This window comes from Hetaerina americana, unplaced genomic scaffold (genome assembly GCF_022747635.1).
Source record: "Hetaerina americana unplaced genomic scaffold, ioHetAmer1.1.p SCAF_7, whole genome shotgun sequence".
Taxonomy (NCBI): domain Eukaryota; kingdom Metazoa; phylum Arthropoda; class Insecta; order Odonata; family Calopterygidae; genus Hetaerina; species Hetaerina americana.
The window spans coordinates 47,625,672-47,642,398 of record NW_027287316.1 but is presented as its reverse complement, the minus strand read 5'-3'; the positions used below and the strand labels follow the sequence as shown (position 1 = coordinate 47,642,398).

The 16,727-nt window shown below is 39.7% G+C and overlaps 1 protein-coding gene across 5 annotated transcripts in view; it reads left to right on the top strand.

Annotated features, from left to right (window-relative positions):
* LOC139696676 (tyrosine-protein phosphatase non-receptor type 11-like) overlaps positions 1–16,727 on the top strand; it is a 1,102,100-nt gene that overhangs the window by 933,436 nt on the left and 151,937 nt on the right. The window contains exon 1 of one of the 5 annotated variants that reach the window (XM_071595501.1): positions 15,007–15,657. The exons of the other annotated variants lie outside the window; for them this stretch is intronic. Within the exon in view, the coding sequence (XP_071451602.1) occupies positions 15,566–15,657 (92 nt within the window). The 5' untranslated portion in view covers positions 15,007–15,565. Of the gene's footprint in view, positions 1–15,006; positions 15,658–16,727 lie in introns of those variants that run through there. 5 annotated transcript variants of the gene reach the window in all.

Below are 16,727 nucleotides of genomic sequence, written 5' to 3'. Positions count from 1 at the left end.
AGTTCAAAACTAATCGTTGGATTCATATGCCTGTAAAATTTTACTCGTCAGTTTTGTTTAATCTTACCAGAATATCCCTCTCTAAGAAAAACTAATAATAAAATTATGAGTTAAAATTTGTTTTTACTGTAGTAATTTATAAAATGATCATTCTGATAAAGAAGTGCGTAATGAAAATGTATTCCTCGGTAATTCGTAAACGGTAGCGAATAAAGAAAATTTAATCAACACTTTCTATTCCGAATATTTCCCCACACGACTACCTCACCTCACTGTTAAATCTACTAACTTTTTTTCATCACCGAATAATATCTCACTTGTTTTGTGGTTTAAAACAGTTCGCGGATGGATTTTATCATTTAGGGCGCTTAAGAGTGGGCGTCGCGCTTCCGTGCCCACCCTGCTAACGGATATGGAATTTCTTTTAAACAGATTAAATAGATAGGCATATTCCAGCCTCGCGTCGTTTCTTTCCCACTTTTGCCGTATTCAAAAGTGCAAACCGAGGAGATTACATTACATTTACCCCATTTATAATTAAATAATAATTTAAATTCCCAATGGACGGCGTGGAAATTCGTTTCACATTTTCGTTAACACATTTATCAAACAGTCACCCTTTCCCACGCTCTCCCCTCTCTCTCTCTCTCGCCCCCTCCCTCTCTCGCCCACTCCTCCCCCACTAGTTGTATTTTTAGCAACGCTCCTTTTATCTGAATATTGTATGCTCCCCCACGTTTTTCGAATTCGCGAGCCTAATTTTTTTTCCGTCTCATGTTTCCCTGTTTATCGCATGGATACATTCCGTAAATAATTGGCTAATTAATGTCTCCCAGGTCAATTAAGCTTTGGGGTTTTTTTTACTCTTCGTCGTTCGTTTCTAGCGAATCTTAAAATTTCCGAAATTTTCCTTGTTACTTTAATTAAAGGTCATGTTTATTAATCGCGCGTTCCCATTGGTACAGCGCGTTCCAATTTGTGAAAACGATTTTTTTTTAATTGGCGCACTATTTCTCTCTCCAACCCCCCCCTTTCCCCCATCTGAGTGAAGTTGCGGCACTGGCCTGTTCGTGCTGCATCGTCTTTTTATCACGGTTGACCTGTTTGCGAAATATAAATCGTCTTTTTGGCTCATCTCCAGGTATTTCTTTCATGATTTACCGACTTAGGAGTAATGAAAAACTTTTCATGCGACATTAATACCAAAAATTATCGCTAATTTTGATCCGAAAGTGAGAATTATCAGAAAATGGGTAATTAATCACTCCATATTCTCACATCGCGTTACACATGCATCGGTGTTGCAAATCTGTAAAATTTAAATATCTGTGGGTAATGTGTCAAATATATCCCTTGTGTTGACGCGTAATGAATTTCAGCTTACTAAAATGTATCTGATGCCGAGAGGAAGCAAGAGGGTGGTAATTCATTTTTTTCCCAGTTGCGTACATCTCCTTCATGTCGGGCTTTGTGAGATCCCCTCGTGCGTGCATTATGCTACATCATTGTCTGGTAGAACGAAGCTAACAGATCACGTGATAAAAACGTTGGCCAATTATTCTATGGGAGCGCCCAAACTAGCAGTGATAGGAGTTTTTGCGCTGATAGCTGTGGCCATGCGGTGTCGTAATCTCAGTACAGTAATCCGTCGCAGAACGATATATTATTCTTGTTGGAGGAGAGATTCGATCGGTTTACCTTTGGGCCAACCGGAGAACGCGTAACCAATCACTGTACCAATCGAATAGCGTTCGATGCTCGTATTAAACTATCGAAGTTGGTCGTAAAAATGGATGTCGCAACGTCGTCGATGAGATTTAACTTAGATTGTAAGCAAAGGTGTGAGTATTGGGAAGATTTTTCCGTGCATCGATTTTTCTTTCACAATGATTCTTTGTGTACGATTCTTTATACATCAATTCTTTGTGTATTTTAATCTTGATGGTCGCTATCAAGAGTGAAATATCCCAAAAACCAACAGGAAATGATATTATTTCGAAATGGTACCCCGTAACCCCTTTGCACTGACGCATCTTGGCTATCTTAGTGAATCATATGCTAAGTACGTAATTTTTACTTCAGCCGTTTAATTTCATATCAAACCCGCATCTGGCCAAGTGAAAGCAAAGAATTAATATAATATAAACAGCTTGTCCTTGAAATTTTAAATTCAGGCTTGATGGCCAGAACTTCATTCTGCCCTATTTTCTATCAGCGCTTACTTGAAAGAAGAAACTAGCTGGGAATCCCTCCCCATGTGTAGTTGCGCATCGTTCTTAGAGTTTGCTTTGACTTTGCCAGCGCTAAGAGCTTAAAGGTCTCTTCAGTAATACTAATAACACACACATGATCACGATGGAAGGTAAGTGTTAAGTAGCAAGCGGAAGAAGGATATACATAGATGACGTGTTATTTTCAAAATCTCCGCTCTCTCTCTCCCTAGCTCGGGTGTCAAATAAAACTCTTCCTCCATTCTTGCTATCAGAAGCGCTTAATAAATAAAACCATCCTAATGTATCGGGTGAAGGAGAAGGATCGCTTAACTAGAACGAGTCCTTCGCCTCGAGGAGAAGGAAAATAGTTCTTTTTATCGTAGGTATCAGGTTTTATACAGGTACTATGTTCATTTTGACTATTCTTTCACGACCTGCACCTATACGCAATCCATGAGTTTTAATAATGCGCTAGCGTTCCCGCGTCCTTTTTCAGGTTTCTACTCCCGAGAAGTGGCAGGGATTGTTTATTTTAATGAATTTAATTAACCCCGCAAGCCACTGCTAGGGTGTGTGGCAGGGGGTGAATACTCACCAGACTAATTTTTACCCGAACATGAACCTACCGCGGTCAGACAATGTTATTATGATCCCTTATCGTTCGTAGAAAAAATGACATCTGAAATCTATCTCTTCTACACCTAATCTCTCTAATTTTATTGACATAATCTCGCCTACCTTGGTACGATGGGGGTAATAATACATTTTCAACATCACTTCTAAAGAGACGTCCTTCCGATTTATACAAGAGCTTCAATCTATAATTCAACCTGCTCCGTAAGCGATTCGCAGCCTAGCTGCTCTAATATTTTGGATACGCTACTAAGTTTATCATGACAACGTTTTACAAATCTAGCTCATCTATGCTGCATGCGATCCAATACGGCAATGAATTCATCTTCGTGAGGATTCCATATACTTGCAGCATATTCTAAGTGAGGCAAAACCAGCGAAAGATAACCTTTCTCTATGACCTTTTCATCACATTTATCCAATGCTCTTCTAATTAATCCTAATTTTTTTTAGCTCGTCCCCATATTCCCCGCATTTTTTTCACCCAGAAGAGGTCGTGATTGAGGGTAACGCCTTGGTATTTAATTGAGTCTACCCATTCCATTTCGGTGGATGATTTATTGACTATCTGGATTATATGCTAGGCACTTCTTAACATCCCGTGCCCCTACGTACAAGAATAATCACCTTGAGTACTTACGTACAGATCGTACGTAGTCCGTCTTGCAGGACGTCAAAAAAAATGTTCCCCCTTAATGGCTTTGCTAGAGAGAAATGGTTTTAATGTTATTTTATCAAATATTCTCGCAATTCCATTCCTTCCTCTTCCGATTTAAGAATGGTGGAAGGGTGAATATTCTTGATCGTGAAAACACCTAAATAAATGCGGCGTCCAATTTATGAAATTTCAATTTTGAGTTTCAAAATAGTGGAAAACAGTCGCCTTGCTTAAGACTTTCCACAAACGTACTGAAGGCATCTGCTTTTCATTCAAATATTCTTTAAAGTAAATTCTGCAACTCGATTCACGAAGATTTTATTCAAGACTCATAAAGAGTGGAAAAGTACGAGTTTAAAGAAAGCAGTGATAAAATGAATTCTCACCACTAAATTTGGTTTTCAGGGAAGATTAACGTGAGGACTTAGGGGAAATTGACTTTCGAATATAAAAAATCGCTATTCTCCCGCAAAAATTGCGGGAAAACAGCGAAAAGGATTAGATATAGTTATTGCAAATGATTTACTTTTTTTACTAAACTAGCCCCCACTAGTTTTTTTAAATAGCCAGATTAATTTGAAATTGATCCTTAAAAGACTTAAGTTTTCCCGCTATGAAGCATGTTCCACATACCTACGACAGGTATCCTACAAGGTTGCATTAGATGTAAATAAAGGAATAACCCCTGACATTAAAATACCCTAGATGACCAAAGCTATCGCTGGCCTTCCAAAATGACTGCCACTCTTTTGCCTTGACTATTCCGCAAACCATTCTCTTTAATAGTCCCCACGCATAAGCAATATCTTTTTCCTTCCGATTTTTTCATTCCTTTGTTTCACCGTTCATATCCTTCTCCTTCTTAACGTTGCCTTGTCCACCGCGTCTTCGAAGCACGAGCTCGACTTCCTACCCTTTGTTTAAACACCTCTCTAATGTTATGCGCGGTGCTGGCCAACTCGTCTTTTTGTCCTCCCAATTCTTTGACATTCATCCCATGGACAGGTGTTAACCATGACGCGCGGCCCTCATCCCGTCCTCGAACGTTACGAAGCCCCCTCGTGCGTCAGCCGAGAGAGGAGACAAGAGGACGAAGTCACCGATGCACGCTTTCATGATTTCTGTCCCAAAATCGCCACAGTTCTTTGTTATTTTTTTAAGTAGAACCTTGACTGAAGCCCCCCATTCCATAGAAACTCCGTTTATCTCTTGATGGTCGGTCGATGCTTTATATTTAATTATTAGTCAATAACTCTCAAAGCATTTTTAATTATCTGTTGATTTTCTCTTTTTAGTCTTCAAATTTGATAGGCGTCAACCAAAATTGCGCATTTATCCCATGGACAGGTGAATTTTTCGTATTTCAACCCCAAGCGCTTAGCTGCACCTCTAACAAAGACCACGTGGAGCGAATTTTGTTAGGAATGAGCACCACGCAATACTTATTTATTTTATTTATTTCTGTACCCCGCAACCCACCGCTAGGGGGTGTGGTAGGGGGTGAATACACACCAGACTAATTTTGACCCGAATATGAACCTACCGCGGTCAGACAATGGTATCATGATCCCTTCTCGTTCGTGGAAAAGATGACATCTTAAATCTATCTGTTCTACACTTAATCTCTCTAACTGTACTGACATGATCTCCCTTACCGTAGTATGATGGGGGTAATAATGCATTTTCAACATCACTGCTAAAGAGACTCCCTTCCAATTCATGCAAGAACTTCAATCTGTAATTTAACCATCGCTCCGTGAGTGATTCCTGACCTAGCTGCTCTAATATTTTGAATACGCTACTAAGTTTATCAGAACAACGTTTTATAAATCTAGCTGCTCTGGGCTGCACGCGATCCTATCGGCAATTAATAGTACATATCGATCCACGAGGTCACGAGGAATAAATTACGCAATAGACATCCTGAAGAGCTGAAGGTACTGTGTAATATCCCAGTCAATCAAAATCAGCATAGGAAATAGATACATAAACATAAAATGATAAATTTCGACTTAAACTCGATGCATACTAATCAGCGAGAAAGCTGCTTATACCTCCGACCCTCTCTTCCTGATTACGTAGATTTAAGAATGTTCCCCATGCCACACACCCTAGCGGTGACTTGTAGGGCATATAAATAAATAAGAAAACTCTCCAACCGCTAGATATCTTCAATGGTGTGACCTTTGTTTTCAAATTACTCCGAACCTCTTTGCGCCACATTAAGGCAACGTGGAAAACGACTTTCATTGTATATCTTACACTTGCACGCCTAGTTATGATTAGTAATGCTGTGAGCGTTTCTCCTCGCTCATGGCTGCTGTAGAGTTCAATGTCATCCCGAGATTAAGTATCCATCACTCATTTTCTGCGTGAACGTGGGTGAAAATTTTTAGTTTCCGCATTCACGTCACCAAAGCGTCGCTGGGTATTTGCAATGTGTCTGCATCCCGATTCCAAAAGTGTTGATCAAACAATAAAACGATTAGTGACATTCATATTTATATTTAAGCATGCTACAGAAATACTCTTGGCCAAAAATTAGGATAGTTACCATATGTGTTTGAAAGGAGTAGACAAACTATTCATCTATGTACATATGCACTTTAACGGTACATATTTTCAATTAGCAAACATGGTTTAGCAATGTACTGTGCTTGTCGAATGAAGCACGGTAACAACATCTTAAACCTATCAACTCCTTTATATTATATAGTTGATGTACTAGACTTAGACCTCGATTATTCCTTTTCCGACGAAATATCAACAATTTCAGCCTTTCGTTCAGGATTAAATTACTACAAAGGGCTACAATGAATTATAACAATTTGTAATAAAGGCATTTATTCCTGCAAGAAATGTGAAAGTATTTGCTCGTCCGAAGTGAATATCATTTTAAAAGCGAGAAATTAAATGTCAGACTCTGTCCTAGGTATTGACGCGAGAAATAAACACAGATATAATCAGTGAAGCGTGGTCGCCCATCAGGCGCGACGTCCATTTGACCAGGTGAGAGGTGTTGCTTATGGCTCTTTGCCCCGCTTGTTGTTTTCGTTGCGTCATGGTGGCGGCGAGTGAAAATAGCGAATTAAAGGCGAAGAGGTTCCGTTCCGACGCGCCATTGCTTTCGCTCTCCGTCCTTGCCGCGGGCATCAGAATTGCATCGCTGCGTGGGATGAGGAGAGTGTTTCGTTGTTACTCCACCAGAGTGCCGTTCGGGCGTAGACATTCCCGTGGGTTTTAAGCCCTAGCTCCCCATCGCCCTCACTTAAATCTTCCTCTTCTGCCGGAGAGAATACTTTCCGCGTTTCGTATTCGCTCTCTGCCAATTTCATATAAAAACTTTGTAACTAGGTGACGATTCGTTTTATGCTGCGGTCTTTTCACACATTTTTCCCATCGCAATGTTTTGTCTGGTTGAGGGCATTGGAACCCATGCAGTCGCGCATGTCCCCACGTTTCTAAATCAAGCACTCAATAAATCACGTCTGTAAGGTTTTTTTTACTTATATATACTCGTACTTATGTACCCCGCAAGCCACCGCTAGGGTGTGTGGCAGGGGGTGAATGCACACCAGACTAATTTTTACCCGACCATGACCCTACCGCGTACAGAAAATGTTATCATGATCCCTTATCGTTTGTGGAAAAAATGACATTTTGAATCTTTCTGTTCTACTCTTAATCTCTCTAACTTAATTAACATGATATCTCTTACCATAGTACAAGGTGGGTAATAATACATTTTCAGCATCACTGCTAAAGAGACGTCCTTCCAATTTATATAAAAGTTCCAATCTGTAATTTAACCTTCGCTCCGTGAGTGATTCCCAGCCTAGCTGCTCTAATATTTTGCATACGGTTCTAAGTTTATCATGACAACATTTTAAAAATCTACCTTCTCTACGCTGCACGCGATCCAATACGGAAATAAATTCAACTTCGTGAGGATTCCATGCACTTGCAGCATATTCTAAATGAGGCATAACCAGCGAAAGATAACCTTTATATTTGACTTTTTCATCGCATTTACCAAGCTCTCTTCTAATAAATCCTATTTTTTTAACTGTGCACATATTCCCCGTATGTGTTTCACCCAGGAGAGGTCGTGAGTGAGGGTAACGCCTAAGTATTTAATTGAGTCTACACATTCCATTTCGGTGTTCCCGATGCACTAGGCGTTCGGGAGGGAAGTGCTATTTTTCCAAAAAATGTATGACTACGCACTTTTTTAAGTTTAATTCTGATTGCCAAGTATCACACCAGCGTTGTATAGTATTAAAGTTATTAGATAAAGCTGTTCAAAGGTTAAGGTTTTTTTGGGAAACGCTAAGACAATGCGGTGCTCGAGGTTTGTTGATGCCCTGGCATAATTCTTTCGCCTGATGTAGCCAAATCAGAAAGACCTTGTATAACGCGGCCTTCGTATTTCATGATTTGTTTCCTCAATTGGTATTCAAAGTTCTGTTTATTGCGTTGTTCGATACCCATGTAAAATAATATATTGCATGCTCAGTTTTGTCTCCCGTTGAATATCTTTCGTGTGCCGTATATTAAGCGAAGATCGAAGGAAAACACGATGGAATTAAATAGATGTTTCAGTTTAAAACGTCGAAAATTGATTACGCAGAGTATTTATTGCAGATATCTTATGAAGAAAATTACTTTCCGGCTCCTCAGCTCATAATTGGTCATTCAAGCGATTGCTGCTTGCTCTTTCGTTCGATCATTTAAGTATGCAGAAATTAGCGAGTATAAATTCATTGGGTATGAGCGGAACACGTACAGCCAATTTGTTTGATGCGTAAACAACTCGAGAACTCGAGACTAGCATTGCTGGTTTGCTACGGGTAACTTCTGTTTGCTAACACTACGCACGCTTTCCGCTCGAAGTTGCAGTTCACTGCTACGAAATCAAGAGTAATCTCTTCCCGTCACACGCTCTTGAGGTGACTCGTAAATATGCTAATGACATTTTTAAGCACGGTTTTGATGTCAAGGGATTATTTTTTAAAAGTCTCTTTGCTCTGTTTGAGCAAACCTTGTCCTTTTGACTTGCGTAGGAGACCTCCAGCTCGGATATGTTTTGTTTTGCGGAAGATAACCATTTTTTATAGTGAATAATTTCGAATAGGTGGGGAATCCGTCAATTCTATGTTTGCGGACAATTGCATATGATATAGGCGTAGATTATTCATTTCACTTATTGGTTTATTGGGTTATCTTCTGTTCCAAACCCTCTGGGTTTGAGTGAACTACTGGTCATGGGAGTTGTGTCAACTGTGGTGGTAAAATTGCCGTTAAATCTGTTGTCAAACGTCCCCAGTCTGTGTCCTCCCGCCTCCGGAACTCATCTCCATTTCGTATTTAACAAGCACCTTTGAGTACGTTGTCCTATAGTAAGCTGGGAAAAGAGACTTTCAGAAAAAGAAAAATGTAATGCCAGTCAGTTATAAATAAGCGAACAATAGGGGATTATAATAGCATTGTTGACGGCGGTAGGGTCATTTTCGGATAGAAATTAGTCTGGCATGTATTCACCCCCTGCCACACACCCTGGAGGTGGCTTTCAGGGTATGTTTAAATAAATCTTATAACTCCATATGTCCATTTCTGCCATCGAAAGGTCAGTCATTGGCCTTTCTGAAGTGTAATTTCAGGCGTGATTCATGCGAGGTTTGATATAAATTTCCTTGTTGGCGTTGATAGATATTTGTGCATTTGAATATGACGCGAATGGAATTCCATGGTGGGAGATAAATTGGAATTCGAGAACCACCCATATTTAGACTACAAATCTCCACGAGTCATGGGAACAGGACTGCCTTAAATTCTAATTAACTTATTTGCTCTTCTCTGTTTGAATAACGGTAGTTCAAAAGATAAATAATGCTATCTATTAGGTATCTTTACCTGATTCATCTCCAGTGTCGTATTATGGTCATTAATTCTCCCCCATGTTCCTGCTTCTGGTCTCTTTAATTTATCAAATCCAAAGTACTCACCCCAGGAGTTTTATCAGTAGTTATTCATTAAAAAAAAATTAATCCTCGTCATTTTGGCCGTTTGAAAGAACTGTAAATTTTACACCGAAGGAAATACCACAAATGAATCAAAGCACACGGCGAAAGACACTTCGCTGTAATGTGTTTAAATGTGAGAAATGTTAGTGACTTGGCTGGCTATCGATTCATCAACTACCAATCTCTAGTTAAATGCAGTATAGGCTGGCTTGAAAATGACAAACTGAGCCAAAGGATTCTAATCCCGGTCAAATCAGACGATTATATCACGGCAAATTACCCACGTAATGAGAGATTGGTCTGGCTTAAAGTTCAGATGAGTAGCTATAGTATTCGTGTAGAGTGTGACACTCTCTAGATAAAGTATTACTTGATCATTAAAAACCCTGAACAGAGGTGAGTAGGATACTTCATTTGCATTTCATTGCGATTGATGTCGAAGATCAAATGGATAGTGGTTAACGAGAAATCAGGCGGAAGGAAGGAAAGGACAGTATGGAGGACTATGAGGATAAGAGTGACCATGAGCATCAGGCACTCTTGAAGAGACAATGGATTTCCTTAGAACAAAATGGAAGGAAATATAGTTGCAAACATTCCAAAAAGGGGTAAATACGTGAACGGAGACGGGGATTTAGACGCAGGAGTGGCCTGTGCTTAAAGAGAGTTGTAAGGTTTACGATGCGCCTTGAAGTACGAAGCTGTTGTTCTTTTGGGACTCCCTCCAGACATTCTAACAGAATCTTCAGGTCATGACCTGAAAACTCAACAAGGAGGGCTGGAAGCACTCTAGAAAATGATAATAAAAATTGACGAAAATTAATGCTTCCAAACGACTCATGGTTGTTTCCCTTTCCAAAACTTCTGCCCGAGGCCTCGCCTTCGTTTCCCCGCCGGGATTCTTGATCTTGAGGGTAGTCAACCCGGAATATGCTATTCTTAGGGAGAGAAAAATACAGAAACGTCATTTGGTCGAAAGTATTAAAGGAAAGAACGGGTGCTTTTCCTCAGGCTTTCAGTATGTTGACATAAGCATCTTAACGGTCGTTAGGAATCTGGTTGTTGAAAATTTCCGTTCCCTTCATTGAGAAGATTACCTCCTCCCACACACTTCTGAATTCATCCCTTCCTGTGTATCTCTTGAGTGCCTTCTTAGAACTTTTCCTCAATGTAATAAATCTCAGAAAATTTGTAAATAAGCATCCTTATGTATAAATTTAGTGTCAGTCTTCTTAATTACCATAGATGTTCGTTGAAAGGGCTTATTATAAGTGTTTCACCTGCTCCCGATTACTCATACCATGTTACTGGTTCCATTTACAATGCTCTATATTTTTTTCTTTTTAATTGACGGTTGTAAATTTTGTGAATTTGTGTTTTAAATAAAGTTTTTTATGAGTGGGAAGGCTTACAAGCAAGACTTTGATGTAGGATAGCCTATTCTTTAGGCTATAGGCTTTAGCATAGTCTTTAGGCTATCCTATATCAAAGTTACGAAATCCTATTCGAAAGTTACGAAATCGAATCCCAATTTGGCTATGGTTCTTGCGTGTCGTGCTATTCAAATCGATGGAAATATGCGCTTATGGTAAGAATCTAGTTCATTTGCGGAAGTCTCTTGAAACTAATTACATGCTAAATACTATTGAGACCTTATTTTTGGAGCATTTTTTACATGGTAGTGGAAAGTCTGAGACAAATGTGGGTTTTGACGTAACCCTTTTTTGAGAGGTAAGTGTGTTAGTGTCGGCCTGGGACCACTGTAAAACTTGAGATTAATTTTACTCATCAATTTCTCTCAAAATAGCTGGCCAGATAAAGTGAATGTGTGCTTAAAATATGAAAGTACACGAGTTAAATTAGGGGCGATTTGCAGCCCTTTAAATTTTCTCGCTTGTGAAAGTAAGAGGTGAGAATCTTCAGAACACAACCACAGATTAGTTTTAGCCGTACAGAAATTAATAATGTGTATCTTATTTTCGATACTCATTAGATCATTTCTTTACTTGTTTTTTTAGTGACTAATTTTATTTTAGTGTCTGTGTTCTCTGTCCTATCTAATACCTAACGGAATTATTTGGTTCATTACGCCTTCTTATTCAATGACTTGGTCAGTTTATGTTTAAAACTCTGTGAGACACATCTAAAAATCTCTATCATTAAACTCTGGCTTAGGATTTCTCTTTTTAAACTAGTACATTATCACCGAGTTATTCAGATGTTCAAATGCATTGTGGCTTTAATCGGTTATGTAGACTCGTTTAATCTTTATATCGACCCATGTCTCCGGAAGATGATTCGCTTGTCAATTCCATTGCCTCCAATGCGTTGAAGTGACCCTCCATGTCTCGCAGTGAATTGCACTCTGTTAGGTGAGACCGTAACCCGGCCATGACATGCAGATGGGCTTTAAGAGGCTTCCCTCTCCTTGTGTCTCAAACACAAAAGGGATGTAGGCACGAGGCAAATTTGTATTTGCCCAGTAATCCGTGGCACTCGACGAGTTGTCCTTAACAGTCCGACCACTGAGGGTGTGAAATTCCCTCAGTTAGTGCAGTCACCCAGTATGTACAATGCCCTCTAGCATAAAGTAGGTATGAGGTAGCTTTAAACAGGCAGTCACAGTCGTTCTTTGTAAAAATGAATCCATATGACCCAGCGTACTTCCTCAGAAATGTTCTCACTTGACATAGTATCCAAATCAGGTCCAAGTATCCCAAATTGACACCGTATCTAAAACAGTGAGAAATCCTATTAAAATTCATATTAATTGTTAATGTCTCACAGTGTAATAGTAGTTTGTATGAGGTGATGGAGTCTGATGTAATCTATCCTTCTCGTCACTTTCATAACTAATTTGACTGCGAATACTGTTTTTTTTAAATAAATGAAAAAATCCAACAAGAGGTTTTATGAAATAGCTGGTGAAATCCTTGAGTTCCAACTTATTCCACCAAATGGAGCTAAATATGAATAGTCATTCGAAATAAAACATGAACATTATATTTTACTATCCACTAAAAAGGAGTTAAATCTACGAAAAACTATTCTAATACTATTTATTTATGAATCTATTTGTGGCTGATTTTTCTTTCTCTATGACAAGCTACTTTTTATGAATTTACTCTTTAGTTGATTGGCCATGCTTAAATGTTAACGAAGGTATGAACTAGTCAACTATAAACAAATTAAGCTCTGTTCCCGCTGAAAAATCTCAATCATATTTGCTTCATCTGATTTAGCGCGTTAATAGCGAGATAAGATGAAAGAATGTACAGAATTAAGATATAATTCTCCCTTGCGTAAAATTATCTATTTTCTCTGATCCTAAATTAATAATAATCAATTTCTTTGTAATCTAATAAAATAAGGGCTTCATTTAAAGCGGGATATATAGACGGTACGCTTTCTGCGTCTCTCCACACAATTTTCCTTGTATCCTAATGGAAATTTATCTTTTTTACCCCAGGGGTTACAAATCCCAAGATAAAAATTGCATAATGTGTGAAAAATATCTGCTTTTTAGGTCCTCTGGACATGGAAGTTCATTTGTCCGGAATAGAGAAGATACCCTAATTGATAATTACATGTATATGGTGGGCTGTTTGCCAGGAGTGCGTATCTGTCAAAATATCAATTTTGATCAATTAAATTTAATAAAACTGGAAATCTTGTATTTTAATTAACAGCCACTGGTATATACTAATAGTCAAACAATATGTTGATTTGCTGTTACATCATGAACTATGATGAGAAAGTCTCGTAAAAAACAGATATTCTGCATACGCGCTTATACATTGAAGACATTAATACGTATATCTAATTATATTCATTTTCGGTACTTCATCTTTAATTATACTCGTCTACTATGGCCATTTCCTTTCTACTTTCTTCCCTCCATTGCTTATCCCTGCCAACTTCAATAACCCTATTATACTGATAAACGAATATACGTTCATTTTCTCTCCACATAGTCTTTTGATGCATCCATTGTCATTAATTTTATTGTTCGAATTGTTTAATATACACAATATTCTTTTTATTTTTCAAGATTTTTCTTAAACGGAGATTCGTTTAGTAGGCCCATATATTCCTTCAATATGAAGGGCACGTGGAGGTTAAGTTAGTTTTTGGACACAGCAAAACGACTTGCACACGTCCAAAAGATAATGAGGATTAGGGCGAGATTCAATTGTGAACATTTCATTGACGCCGTTGACATTTTGTATGCTTTCCTGGTTAATTCTCTAAATATCACTATCGAATTGCACTGACTGCATCCTCATGGTGCTTTGAGTGCACGCTGGTGTACTTCACTCCTTGCTACATCGGCTAACGTCACTGTAACGTGACCATTAGCTGTGAATCCATTCAAGGCAATATAACATTGCAAAGTGTTGACTGAGGTGCATTCCCGAAGCCGAATGGCGACGTCGCGATTGAAATTTAAAATTTGCGATTAAAAATTGTAATACCCTCCCATGTAGGCACATGTCAACCCTCAGCGTGAAAAATATGCGAGGGATAGTTTAGGTGTCTGTAGACCGGGGAGGGTCTATAGTAAATGATCAGCGGGCCAGGGTTCGATTCTGGGCGATTGGACACCCTCAGTATTACTCATGCGGTGTGATTGATAGGGTGCCAGATCCTCCGTATGCTGTGAAACCGGAGGCGGCACAGGTAAAGGAACCCGCCCCCCCCTACTCTGCTTTGTGAAATTCACACGCCGCTGGGTGAAGTGAGTTTTCCCATCAGCGATAAAACCGACTGCGATGAAACGACACCTAAGATAGAACCACTCACCTCGTATAAAGCCAACTCTCGATTTTACTACCGGTTTTATATATTTCGCAGTCGATGTCGTATATTGATATCGTCCGGATGAGGGGTGGAGGGAATATTGGCATATCATTTCGCTTCCAAAGTCAGAAACCCAAATATATTAGATGAGAGAATTTGCGATGGCGTGTAATTGTCTGGCATGGTATGAGTTTAATTTTCATGGAAAGGAAGCATCCCCAATACCCTCTGTCCTGGGCGGAAAAAATAAATATAAATGCCCAGTTAACGCTATGGAAAAAGTCAGGACAGGGACGGAATTTGGGCACTGTATTGGAATTGAGACAAGGAAGTTATTTCCCGGGATCGCAGCCAACAACGCCGCATCTTGGGGTCGTGCCGTCAACAGTGTCTCGCTATGGCCCTGCTTCGCTCGAGTTAGAGCATTCTTCAGCTTGGGACGAGAATCTCCCTCGAAATAATGTGCGAGGCGTGCCTCAACGCCGACCGGCAAGACGAGGAAGGCCGGTGGAGGAGGCGAGTGGAAAGGGAAGGAGGGAGGGGTTGCAGAGGAGGCATCAGGCAGCAGCGGTCTCGAGGAGTAGGGGAGGGAAATCTTCATCGAAGGGGGGGAGGGAGAGAGAGAGGAGGAGGAGGCACGGCAGGTACGCCCTTCTCAACATCGCCGGTCGTAGTGCCGGAGCAGCAGTGCTGTCGTGGAAGCCCTCTGGAGAAGTTGGGTGGCGTTGAGACGCCCTACCAAAACCTCTCCGACTCTCGGGAGCGAGGCGGTGCTGAGAGAGAGAAATAGGCCTAGAGAGAGAGGGTTCTCCGCACACGACCTCTTCGGTGAGTCCTGTCAGGGGGGGAAGAGCAGGACGGAAAGTGTGTTCTTTTGTGTGTCTCAGTGCCCGCTAGTGCCGCTGCTTTTCTGCACCGCCTCCAGGGGAGGAACTCTTGAGAGGGGTTATTAAAAAAAATTGTGTCAACCCGAAGCAAGAGTGGGAAGGGAAATGGTGAACGGATAGGAGACTTGCAGGGAAGGACTCGCCAGGGTCTGCGGGGATGATTTTTTTCCTGTAATCCACCGTCCGAACACGGAACCTTAGCCATCTTGAAGGGAGACACTATTATTTTTTGGGTTCGCGTATTTTTTTTCGTTTTTATCGGCCGATGTTATCGGGGTCTCCAGCCCAGTAGCTCTCGTGGTCGTTTTACGTGAACACGTTATATTTTTAAACGGCATCACAGGAAGATAAATGTGTGTGGACACCGTCAGAAGTTTCGCTCTGCTGAAGGCGTGCAGGGAAGGTGGGAAGCGGGCCCTGGTTGCGGCCCGAGGGATCGTAAGGTAAAGTTTTCTTTCGTCTCATTTTTTTAGTGTATATTTTTATGTTTTTTTGTCCTGACGACCAAGTTTTCTCGTTTTTTTTAAACTATTAATTTATTTTACGTCGCTCGAGGCTCTCTCCCAACCGTGAAACACGATGACGGATTTTCGCCCTTTTTCGCCTTAAAAAAGGGAAATGAAATATTCTCACGATATACCTCCACCATGTACTCTACATTTAAACCTCCACACCCAGTCACTTTTTTTTACTTTTTCCATTCCTGTTAAACAAACTGTAAGCTGTTCAACACTTTTAACAATGTTTTTTAGAGTAATTTATACTAGTCTAAAATCATTTATCTAAGAGAGAAACCTTTTGTTGAGTTGTCTTCGCATAATGCTTTCTGTCTTGGTATGCAAAGCTACTATGGGAATTTACTTTGATTTCATTTGTTCAAATATGTTTATTTTGTTTTAAGGACTTGTTTAGTGTTATCCAGTCGATGTTGAATCAATTAATGAACTTAAATACCCAAGTAAGTGCAAGTCTGGTCCGATTTATTTCTCATGGAATACATTAATTTGTAATTATTTGTATCGACCTTTTCACCACTTACATACCTATTTTGAAGGTTTCTAAAATACGAGCTCGACGATCGTAGGAACTTGGGCATGGAGATAAAAATATTTCATGTACGAGGATTTACCCGTCTCAAAATAAAAGTCCGACCAAAATTATAAACTAGTTAGGGAAATTGAAATAGTCATTTTTGCATTACATAACCGTAATTGAATTTTTCATCATGCTCAAGGAATATATTTAATAACTTTCCACTTTAATTAATCAGGGAATTCATTTGTGAGTACACAACCTACTACGTATGCATCCTTATGCCTTTGCAAGGATGTTCGGGGTCTGCAATTTATATTTTAACCCTGACAGTTGCCGAGTTAAATGATCTTTTAGATATACGCACTGGTTTGTACAAAACTGGTAATTCTCAGATGTTCCATATTCTTTTTGTACAATATTATTTTACTTGGGGATTTTGTTTACAAACTCGATCTGCAATGAGAGAATGTCACTAGGT